General features: G+C 41.0%; 1 protein-coding gene across 7 annotated transcripts in view; it reads right to left on the bottom strand.

Annotated features, from left to right (window-relative positions):
* DSTYK (dual serine/threonine and tyrosine protein kinase) overlaps window positions 1-12,732 on the bottom strand; it is a 76,006-nt gene that overhangs the window by 40,085 nt on the left and 23,189 nt on the right. For 6 of the 7 annotated variants that reach the window (XR_006344870.1, XM_043923335.1, XM_043923334.1 and 3 more), the window contains one exon: window positions 756-1,425. Coding sequence is in view for 6 of the 7 variants with exons in the window: in XM_043923335.1 (XP_043779270.1) it covers window positions 756-1,425 (670 nt within the window). In the remaining variant the exon portion in view is untranslated. The remainder of the gene's footprint in view (window positions 1-755; window positions 1,426-12,732) is intronic. The other variant, XM_043923337.1, reaches the window with a different exon arrangement.

Here is a 12,732-nt window from a genome sequence, read left to right on the forward strand (position 1 = left end):
GAAAGACTGAAGGCAGGAGGAGAAGGGGATGAAAGAGGATGAGATGGTTGGATGGCATCACTGGCTCAACAGACATGAGTTTGAGAAAGCTCTGGGAGTTGGTGCTGGACAGGGAGGCCTGGTGTGCTGTAGTCCATGGGGTCAAAAAGAGTTGGACATGACTGAGTGACTGAACTGAACTGAGAGCTAATGTTCACGCAGGAGTCACTATACAAAGTCAGTAGCACCCAGACCTCAGACAACAAAAGACCTGACTAAGCATTTGGCCCAATTTTCTTAACAGTCATTCATGAAGGACAGGAATGCCAGGAAAGCTAAAATTGCTACTTTGGGAAATCCTTCTGAGTTACATCTCAAGAGCACCCTGAAAAGAAAATGAGACCATGAGACACAAAAAAGAACCAACAAAGCAGCATGGGCCATGACAAAGGAGTCAGGACTAAAGCACGACTCAGTGACATTCTCAAGCAGCTCTCCTCCAGTCTTAAAAAGGCAAGGGGATACAAATAGGCCCCCGAGGCTAAAGAGCAGTATTGGGATGAATTTATCAAACAGGAAGGAATGTTGGCAGACTTTTCCAAGACCTCTCAGAACAAGAGAGGCCAACTTCGCTCAGTGATTTCAGGCAGGCTGCTGCTAATAAGCCCCATCAGGGTAGGTTCCTTAGGGCTTCAGAACTGATGTACTCTACGCCAGCTGGAAAGGGTTCGAGGATGCCCTAGTTCCTGCACCGTACCAAGCTCTCTAGGACCCACCTTTGAACTCCATGTTGGTGGCATCATCCAGAAGTTCCTCTTTCATGGCGTTAAGAGTCTCAACAATCATGTCTTTCATTTCCTCTTGCTTCCGGTTGGCAATATTCATCAGTGATTCATACAGCTCATTCTCCTTTTTTCGAGTGTATTCCAGGCGTTTGGGTGTGATCTGCAGGTCCCGCTGCATGTCAAAGGCCTGGTTAATGAAGATGTCGAGGCAGCGGCAGTGCACCAGGTTTAGGGCCTTGGCTGCGTCCACCAGGCGGGCCTGCAGCACCTGGTGAGAAAACGTGTTCAGGTGTCTCAGCTTCCCACCGTGCTCCACCAGCATGCTCTGGGCTTTGGTGTCCTGGCCGGGGGCCGCACAGTTACAGCGGCTGCTGCTCAGATAGCCCAGGTCAGTCAGCTGGCGGTGAAGTGGTGATCTTTCGCTTTCCATCCTTTCAGTGGAGGAGTCAGTTATCTCCGAGCCCGGCTTCGGCACTTTGAAAAAGAATATGGGAAAGGAGAAATACTTTCGGATTTCCTGAAGCTCTTGCTCATCCCTCTCAGAGAGTTCATCTTTGTGGAGTGCATAGGTTATCACAGGCAAGAAATCATTCACCAAGTCACCCAGAACATCCACTGTGGGCCGGAGGCCTTGGCATGGTGCTACCACAATGTCCACTTCCTGGAAGGGGAAGGGGGTCATATCAGCACTTCAGGGTCAGAACGAGTCCTTGCCTCCCCAGAGTCCCACATTGAGACCAAAATGCAGATCTATGATGGGGCAGCTGGGCTTCAGTACATGCCCCAATCACTTGTCCCCCTCCTTCCTCAGTTACCAACACTCCCTGGTGCCACCTAAGCAGGCAGGCACTCATCGAGAGAGAGTGAAAAAACAAGTAAGTAGAAAGGATGGCAGTCCTTTCATCCATTTTAGATAAAAAAAGAACCTGGAGTCCCTTTTGTTGCTTTGGAAACTCCCGCTGATTCCCTCTGATGAAGAAAGAACTCTTAGACTGAGAGTGGATCTGCCTGGAACATTCCTCCCCCTCTTTCTAACCTGACTCATCCTCAACTTTCTAACTCCCATGCATCCTTTAAATCTCAGTGTATACACTATGTCATACCCTTCTGGAGTCTTTCCTAATAGGAAACACTCGCTACTTCTCCTTCTCTTAATGGTCAATATACTTATATACTTATAATTTATTTATTTAAAAACATTTTTTTTTCCAATTAGCTTATAAACTCTTTTGAGAGAGGGAACATGTCTATTTTCATGTCTTTCATGAACATGTCTTTTTCACTCCTGTAACTCCAGTGCCTGGTATAGAGTAAGTCCTTAACACTGCTCAATCAATCAATCAAGCAGCAAACTAAAGGTTAGATCTGTCAAACATTATCATCCTATCCGAAGAGTTGGCAAGCATCCCAAGGTCTCAGCCATCAGGTCTCAGGAATACCTTTATGCTCATGATCACTTGGTCTGGCAGAGACTAAGGTCTGCCTATCCAATATTGAACCTCTGCATCAATGGGAAGGCAATGTCTTTTATAGACGGGGCGGCCAATAGTAGGCAGGACAACAAAAAGCTCTTCAAAGGGTTGACTCTGCTAGCAAGTACACCCTGCGGCCCTGCCCTTCTTGCCTGGAGCACAGATGTGACAGACAGTCAGACTGGTCATCCCACAGCCCTTGGGCAGTCCTGAGAGAAGGCAGCCCTGAGGATGAGGAAGCAAAAAGAAATGGGAATTTGGATCCCTGATGACTATAGAGCTGCCACACCAGCTCTCAACTGCCTAGCTTTGGATGTATGTAAGGGAAAAATATATTAACCTCTGTCTTGCTTAAGCAAACCCTTATTTTTCTGATTGTTACCTATGTTTGAACCCAATCATCACTGATACACCCAACTCCTAAACAGATCATTTCCCTAGTTAGTAGTTTCTGCTTATCATTCTACTTCTTCACTAAGGATCTCGACTCACTTAAGAGCATACATTTCCATCCATATGGGAATATGGAGGGAAATAAATTTTGCTCCTCGAAATCTCTGAAATTGCCTACTTTGCCTGGCACTCCAGACCTAAGCATTTACCTGGAGACTCATACCTATATTACCATTGCAGGCACACCAACTCTGAAGTCTGCAGACTCAAAATCAATCCTTTGCAGAATTCTAAAATGTTTTAAACAGTTTTCCTTTTTGATCTCCTTCTCCAGACAATGGAGAAAGGGCTGGGAAATGCCAGCTTCTTGTTTCTTGTAGTGTGTGTGTGTGTGTGTGTGTGTGTGTGTGTGTGTGTGTGTAGTGTGTGTGTGCGCGCGCGCACCTGTACTAAAGAGCAGAGAGTGAGAGACAGCGAGCTCTTATTTCCACCAAACCACAAAGGTCTCACCTTCTTCCCCAACAAAGAATTCATAAATTTTATTCTCAGGTAGGCCACAGAACTTTCATTTGGCTGGCCACTTTGAACTCTCTAAAACTAAAAGTGCTTTTAGGATCTCATCATTTGTAATTTGAGCAAACACTACATAAATCTACTTGCTTTCTAGCCAAGCCTAGGCCAAGAAGAAATCTGCTATTCACCTGTACCTCAAACTGCATGGAATGTTTTCTGATTGGAAGACTAACCTGACACTCACTCCGCTATTCTAAACAAGCCCCCTTTCACTACCCTGAGTCACAATGCTGGAGTATGAATCATTTCATGAGGCATATTCAAAAAAGAGGGTAAGTAAGAACATTCAAGATTTAAAGTAGAGCATGCAATCGCCTAAATGCCAATATTCTAATTACATATAGTAATTATAGACTAGAAGAGAATTTCAAGAAATGAAAAGTTATAACAAGATAATTATGGGTGACAGTGGCTTTTAAAATATTTTTTAAATGGCTTCTGTCTTAAATATATCTTTTTAAAGATATAAATCAATCAAACTTAATATAGAAATATTAAGAGAAAAAAGTCTAAATATTCAAACCAAAGTAAGTATTGTTAAGAAAGTTTTCAGGAAGAATTTTGCTGCTTGTTTATTTGATGTATTTTCTTAAAATTTTAAAGCAAATTTCCAGGTTTTTCTTAAAGGACCATTTTATGTGTGCAACAGAACTGTCGGCCAAAGCTGCCAAGTCCACTTGTAGAACCAACATCCTTTGTAAAGGACAGCTGACTGTATTTGCTCACAAATGCAAATTTATTTTTTTTAAAAAAAGGATTCAGAGGATAGAGAAGATATATACACATATACACACACACACATATACACCTATACATCACTGGTGGTTCAGATGGTAAAAAAATCTGTCTGTTATGCAGGAGGACCTGGGTTTGATCCAGGGGACTGGAAGATCCCCGGAGAAGGGAATGGCTACCCACTCCAGTATTCTTGCCCGGAGAATTACATGGACAGAGGAACCTGGTGGGCTACAGTTTATGGGGTCACAAAGAGTTGGATGACTGAGCAACTAACACTTTCACTATATAATACACACACACACACACACACACACAGTGGAATACTACTCAGCCATAAAAAGAATGATTTGGCCATTTAGAGCAACATGGATATACCTGGAGGGCACTGTGCTAAGTGAAAGAGACACAAAAAGACAAATACTGTATGATATCACTTACATGTGGCATCTAAGAAATAAAACAAGCTAGTGATTACAACAAAAAAGAAACAGACACACAGGTACAGAGAAAAAACTAGTGGTCACCAGTGCAGACAAGGAAGGAGAGATGGGAGAGCTTGGGGTAGGGGATTATGAGGTACAAACTTCTGTGTATAAAATAAATAAGCTTCAGGGAATATAGCCCATATTTTATAATAACTATAAATAGAATATAACCTTTAAAAACTGTGAACCACTATGTTTTATACCTGTAACTTATATAATACTATCAGCTATACATCAAGTTTCAAAAATTCCCCTAAAATGAACTCTGATGGTAGATACTGCCTGGTGCACTGGCACCTAGAAAGAAGGTATCTAGTCCTAAATGTATCTTGTACAAACAAAAATGGATAGAAAACAATTCCATGCTCTCTCTTCTCCATTCCCCAGTTAATTAATTTGTGTAGTCGGTCTCATTGTTCTGACTATCTTGACTGTTGGAAGACAGGCAAAAAAAGCTGCTGGCTGAGACCCCGGCAGCAGTACAAACTAGGCTGGAATGTGATACGTGAGTCTGCAATACTCACGGCAAAGGGATGACTCATGCCTGACGGTTATAAACAAAAAGGGAAGCCGCACTGTCTCCTGGAGACAGGGAGTGAAAAAAAATTCACAGAGGATGAGCCCTGTTCTTGGCCCATATGTTACGGCCACCTGAGAGGGAAGACTGACCTCAGACTATTTCATGGAAGGCTGTACTCCTTCCTGGCACTTAGAACAGTGTTTGCACTTACGAGCATTCAATAAATAAATGTGCAATTACTGGATGAATAAATGATGCCTATACTATTTGCTCAAAACCATTTTCAATCATCATATGTAAAACTGTCTATTTTTTAACCCATATCTCACACATTTATCTGGAACTGCTGTTTGCGTCTACTCCAAGAATGAAGCACTGAGGAAGCATTTTGCTCTGAAATCAGTCAAAGAAGAAGAATCCAGAGAATCAGAAGAGTATGCCATAATTCCCATTTTGAGTCACAGAAAATTCCTAAAGAGGTATCTTTTTTACAATGTATCTGCACAAATCCGTGGAATCTACAGAAGCTGATGTATTACCATCAATTCTCTAGGCAAGATTAAGAGAATGTAATAAAAAAGCAGACTGCTGCTCTGCAAACACCAGAATTTGCCTCTTTCGTTTTTTTTTTTTTAATATAAAATGACACTATCTTAAGTGCCAAGAAGAAATGGTTCTATCACTGAAGTCTGACCACTTCCTAAGAATACTGGCTCTGACTGGTGAGGACTGTTACTCTATGGCTCACAGCACATTACACCCTCAGCGACAGCTAAGGATGGTCGTCTTAACCAACAGTTCAAACTAAAGACAATCACACACTCAGATAGGTCATGAATGTCTTTGTTTTGTCTACAGTTCTGCAACCTCATTCCATCACATAGAAAAGAAGCACATAACTATATGGTCTTACCCTTTGCTCAACAATGGACACATCCTGGACTCCAATCCCTGTCTCCATATTCTACCGACCGTCACCATCAATTCTCTTCCCATGCCCACTCTCACAGAACAATGGGAGGTTTTGCCCATTTTACACAGGGTTGATTCTTCCTCATTTGTGTACAGTTCTCTGAAATCACTATCACTCTTAAATGTCAATTATACAGTAAGGCAAATACATCCCTCCATAGTGTTGCAGAGTCAGACACCACTGAGCACACACAGTCCGCACATGCTCCCTCTTCCTGTTACACTGTAGAAAATATCTTGACTCTCGATTTGAGCACTCTCCAGTGTGGAGCTGTGACTGAGCTGCTTTCTAGAATATAACAGGCCACAAGCAGCTGTGCCAACCCAGGGCTTCACCCCAGCAATCAGCATAAAATGGACACTAGCTCATCTCCCTAGCCAGTAAAAGTAGGGAGTGGTAACTCACAGACCAGAACAAGACTTGAGAAAAACCATAAAACCAACCAAAGCCCTCAACTAGCCACAGAAAGCATGAGACCATTATGCTAAAAGCGGAAGTGTGTTACGATCCCAAACACATCAAAGCAAAGGCTTTAGATCTGCATCTCAGCTCACAAGCATGAAGCCCTTAAGGATCAAAACTATCTGATTTCATATTGTGATGAATCAGATAACACACAAGTTGACAAGAAGGTACTGAATAGCCTCCATGCATTCTACTGTGTGGATATTCAAACATCCAGGTACCCACAGATACAAAATTAGGAATGTGAATTCTCTCACCATTTACTAGACTCATCAAGAAAGACAACAGAAGAATGGAGAAGAAAGAAAGAAACGTTCTGAAGAAAGTTAAAGGTTATCTTTTAACTTTAACTTTATTTTTTTTTTACCTTTATAACATCTCTCTCTTCTTTCATTTTATTACAAAAGTACTTCATAATAATTATGAAGAACTTTGCTTCCAAACGGAGCAGAATAATAAGTCTAAGTAAGCAGGAACCAGAAGGACTTAAGTTTCACAATGGAAGGAGCTCCAGTATGGATGGCTGTCAGGGAACGGATGGGTGGCTGAGAGAGGAGGAAATCCTCTTTTCAAGGACACTGATTAATTCATTCAAAGAGAGGCTTACTAAGGGCCAGACACTGTGCTAGATGCTTTACACCTAGTCTTTCATTTAAGCCTCACAGCAGCCCTAAAACTCACAGATTACTACTTCTGTTTTATAAATGGGGGATGCCCTAGCATCACAGTCACACAGTTAAGTAACCAAGCCAGGATGTAAATCCAGACTCACCTGACTACAAAGACCGTGTATAAACAGTGACTGAAGGCCCACTGTGTCAAGAATTGTCTGGCCTGATGTTAGGGAAGTTCTGAGAGAAGAATAAAGGATGGACAAGATGATCTCAGGGACCCCAACAGTCCTAGCTTTCTGTGTTAAAAGTATATGTTGGCTACAAGTAAAAACCCCTGCTCTGCTCAAAAAAGGAAGATTAAGACCATAATCTCTGCCAGATTTTCTTCCAAAGAGCTAAACTTGGAAGGCCAAAAGTGAACAAGTGGTGGTGAGCTGAGAAAATAGCCCTGTAAGCTAGTCTTTTTAAGAGGGATCAAGGCTCCTAGAGCTTGATTTTAAAAAGAATCGTGCCTCTAAAGCATACATATCCTTAATAGGTAAATTAACCTATAGTAAGTATTACCAGGTTTCTTAGCAAAGAGCAATGTATTGGTTATATTTCACTATGTATGTTAGTGTGTGTTAGGGGAACAGCAGAGAGATGCTGAATTCAAAGAGCATAGAATTACTGCCTAGAAGGAACTTACATTCAGCATTTGCCTGAACTTCCCATATCCTTTTTTAACACATCACTTTTAGTTCCCCTTTCTTTTTGCCCCATAAAATAATGGTTTCTTTATTTTAATGTATATTTTTAGAATAGCATTTTTTATTTCTCTTATACATATCATTCTGTTTTTTTTTTCCCTTGGAAATGGCCATCTTTGACCTAATTCCATATACTCTCTTTTCCAAAAGTATCTGCTTACCGTCAGATAAAAGACTATCACCCAAACTTCTTTCATGTTTTACCAGTCAATTGTTACCTTTCAAACTAGATACATTCCAGAGAAGACATGGTAGCTAACTTAAAAGTAAGCAACACTTAACAAATTTAGTTTCATAAGGTACCAAAACAAATGCCAAAAATTAAACAAAAATTGAAAGAAGAAGACAGTTTTCTAGTAACAATGTTTAATAAATTTGGGGGTTTAAATTTTGCATAAACTTATCATTTTTACTTTGATTTGGGGTTGTGAAAGTATTAACTGCTGAGAAATTAAAAAAAAAAAACCAGTGTCTGTATGGATCAGTGGGACAGAACAGAGAGCTTAGAAACAGACCCACACCCCTATGGTCAATTAATCTCCAACAAAGGAAGCAAGATATACAATGAAGAAAGACTGTCTCTTCAGCAAGTAGTGTCCGGAAAGTTCGTGAGTCAGTATCCCAAGGCAATAGAAATAAAAGCAAAAAATAAACAAATGGGACGTAATCAAACCTATAAGCTTTTTTACAGCAAAATGAAAAGAATAATCAATATGAATTTCAATAATCAAAATGAAAAGACAATCTACAGACTGAGAGAAAATATTTGCAAATGATGTGACTGACAAGGGTTTAATTTCCAAAATACACACATAGCTCACGTAACTCAATAACCAAAAAAACAAACGACCCAATCAAAAAATGAGAAGACCTAAATACAGATTTCTCCAAAGAAGACATATAGATGGCCAATAGACACATGAAAAGATGCTCAATGTCACTATTAGAGAGTGCAAATCAAAACTATAAGGAGATGACAGAGGAATGGCTAAAGAAGATATGGTACACATATACAATGTAGTATCAGTCATAAGAAAGAACAAAATAATGCCGTGTGCAGCAGCATGGATGGACCTAGAGACTGTCATACGAGTGAGGTCAGACAGGCAGGGAAAGACAAGTATCACAGGTACTGCTTATGTGTGGGATCTAAACAACACTGGTGCAAGTAAACTTATTTACAGAAGAGAAATGGAGTCACAGATGTGGAAAACAAACCTAGGACTGCCAGAGAGGAACAGCGGGGGAGGGATAAAGTAAGAGGCTGTGACTGACACAGACTGCTGTGTGTGAGAGACGGCTAATCGGGACCCACTGTCACAGCACAGGGGACTCCACTCAAAGCTCCCTAAGGGTCCACACGGGAAAAGAGTCTAAAAGAGGGGCTGTATGTATCGCTGATTCTCTCTGCTGTACCCCGAAACTAATACATCATGTATAATAAATTATACATCACCTACATGCCACCAAAAATGTTTTTAAAAATAGATTACAACAGCAGAATAAAACTACAGTGACGTACCATCGCACACCAGTCAGAAGTGCCATCATTAAAAACTCTACAAATAACAAATGGTGAAGAGGGTGTGGAGAAGCCTCGTACACTGTTGGTAGGAATGTAAATTAGTATAGCCACTATGGAGAACAGTATGGAAGTTCCTTAAAAAACCAAAAATAGAGTTGCCCTGTGGTTCAGCAGTCCCACTCCTGGGCATGTATCCAGAGAAAACTATATTTGAAAAGACAGAGGCACCCTAACGTTCACAGTAGCACTACTTACAACAGCCAAGACATGGGAGCAACCTAAGTGTCCATCCACAGACGAAAGGATATATGTGGTATATATACACAATGTACACTTCTACTCAGCCATAAAAAAGAATGGAATAATGCCATTTGCACCAACATGGATGGAGCTAGAGATTATCACACCAAGTGAAATAAATCAGAAAGAGAAAGAAAAATGCCATATGATGTCACTTATATGTAGAATCTAAGCTATGATAAACTTATTTATGAAACATAAACAGACTCACAGACAAAGAGAACAAACTTCTGGTCACCAAAGAGGAAAGTGGGTGAGGAGGAATAAACTAAGAAAGAGTTTGGGATTAGCAGATACAAACTACTATATATAAAACAGAGAAACAACAGGCTGCTACTGTATAGCACCGAGAACTACATGCCACCTCCTGCATAAACCATAATGGAAAAGAGTTTGAGAAAGAACATATATACAGACACACACACACAAGACTGAATCACTCTGCTGTACAACACTGCAAATCAACTAAAAAATTATATATCAAATAAAACAGCTTTTAATTTTTAAAGATTAAAAAGTAAAAATATCAATGTCACTATGAAATGACAAATAGATTACTTCCACTGATGGCTACTAAAGAGAAATTTTAACTATTTCAACTCATTAGAGTTCAAAGTAGCAAAGAAAAAAAATTAGTTTATTTGCAAGTCATTAGACCTTTCTTGGAAACATCAGTCTACTGCAGTTCCCTGAAATACCCCTTCCCAGACATCACCAGGAGCCGGTCACCGTGACAGCGTGCGGCAGCCTCACAGCCATGTGACATGTGCATTTGTCCACAGGGCCAGAAAACACCTGGGAGGGGTAAACAGGCTACTGACGAGAGCAGAAAGCTGAGAGCTGCGAAACAGCCACCGAAAATGAAACGCCACCGTTAGGCTGCAGGAATCCCATCTCAGGCTGAGGAAGTTTAACCACCTCCATTTGTTTTCATTCCCTTTCTTACAGGTGTTCATAGGGAAAAACATATTTAGACTCACATACATCAGACTGAGGCAACTCTAAGGCAGACGACTATGTCCCACTGGACTTGCAAATGGAACAGAAAATAAAAGGAGGTGAGATATACACCAGAGCGGGGGTGAAGGTGAGGATGCGGAAGCATGTGCATGAAGACAAAACCAGTGAACACGGAGAAATGGTGAAATGTACTGCCAACTGGAAAATGACCATGTTTTAACACTAAATGAGGTTTCAGGAACGAATGGCTTGACAGTATTCCTCTATTACTGAATTATGAACTGAGAATCTCAGGGGACCCAGAGCTAAAAAACTGGGAATACTGTAGTATTCCATGTGGGTACCACGTGGTATGGGGTCCATGAGTTGCCCTACTCTGGAACAAATTGAAAATGGCTCATTTATGAGGACTTTAATGTAAGGTATTAGAAGAATGACCATTGTGTAAGAGGGTAAGGGGAAATTCTGCTTTAATAATTTGACAGTTAAAAATGAACATCACATTTCCCCTAATTCAATCTTGGTTTCCTTTAGCTAAATGTTTCCTTTCTTTACGACCCCTTTTAGGAACCAAATTGAAGGGCTGTTTAGAGCTAATTCTCTGGTTCTAAATATAACTGGGGCTAAAAAAAAGATCTTTCTCACTGGCAAGAAAAATCTTCAAGGTAGCTTAGGAAATGCTCCCAGCAGCAAGCCAATGGAGACAGGAGTCTGACTACAGTGTCAGAGCAGAGCCTGAGTGCCACAGAGGCTAAGGCCCCTCTGAGGCTCACCATCAAGGGATTCTAAAGTTAGAAATGCGGGGGTCCGTGGCTGTTTCCACATCAAAATCACTGCAGTATAAAAGCAGATCCAAAGAAACATTACTAAAGAAGCCTCACAAACCACATGAAACAGAACATGGGAGGCTAGAAAATTCTTCAAGAAAAGAGAAGGATATTTCTCATGAAAGAGAATCTATCTATATTTCAACCTTGCAGAGAGAAAACTGTTTAGGTATCTTAATTTCTCTCCCAGCCAAGTAGCCTTCTTAATTGTTAACTCAGTTTGAGTGCTTACTACATATAGATGGGGGTTTCCCTGGTGGCTCAGTGGTAAAGAATCTGCCTGCCAATGCAGGAGATGGGGATTCAATCTCTGGGTTGGGACGATCCCCTGGAGAAGGAAATGGGAACTGACTCCAGTATTCTTGCCTGGGAAATTCCATGGACAGAGGAGCCTTGCAGGCTATAGTCCATGGGGTCCCAGAGTTGGACACAACTGAACTACTAAACAACAACAATGTATTCCTTGAGCATTGCTCACGGCTTCCCTGGTAGCTCAGATGGTAAAAGATCTGCCTGTAATGCAGGAGACTAGGGTTCAACCCCTGGGTCAGGAAGATCCCCTGGAGAAGGAAATGGCAACCCACTCCAGTATTCTTGCCTCGAGAATCTCATGGGCAGAGGAGCCTTGCAGGCTACAATCTATGGGGTCGCAAAGAGTCAGACACGACTGAGCGACTAACACACACACACATACACACACACACACACACACACACTTGGGAAATAGCTCTCACTTTCTTTTTTGTGACTTTATTTTATCAGCTCAGCTCATGGGACAAAAGTAAATGAGCATTAAAAATCAAAACCAACAAATGAAGAGACAGAGAGAAATCAATCAAATAATGCACCTGTCCTACAGATGGCTTTGTTCACACTCCAAGACTGTTTTTAAAAGGCAAGAACAGGAAAAATCACCACCCAACCAAATTTCGGCTATCTAACAGTGTTTCTTAAGCTGTAGGTCAGAATACATTGTCAGATCATCATAGTGGGTTGCTATCATTTTTTCAAAAAATGAAGTCAAATAGAATAGAGGAGAAAATATCAGTGTGTTTTGCAAGAAGTAAAAGTACTGTTTCATGAAACTTTATTCCAAATGCACACATGTATATATGTACTGGGTCCTAATAATAAAATGCTGTTTCTGAGCATGAATTAAAATCTAAAAAAGTTTGAAAACCACTGAGCTCTTGGAAACTGAAGTAACTAGACCAGAACAGAATACTATAGAGAGACTGTGCTTGCATCATATACTTATGAAGCTCATGAGTCAACTGAGCAGGCTCAGTCAATAAACAAGGATCAGAGTCACCCGAGAACTCTCGCATTGCCCTGGAGCTGAGAAGGACATGCTCTCGGTCTGAAGGCACAGGA

This window comes from Cervus elaphus, chromosome 14 (genome assembly GCF_910594005.1).
Source record: "Cervus elaphus chromosome 14, mCerEla1.1, whole genome shotgun sequence".
Taxonomy (NCBI): domain Eukaryota; kingdom Metazoa; phylum Chordata; class Mammalia; order Artiodactyla; family Cervidae; genus Cervus; species Cervus elaphus.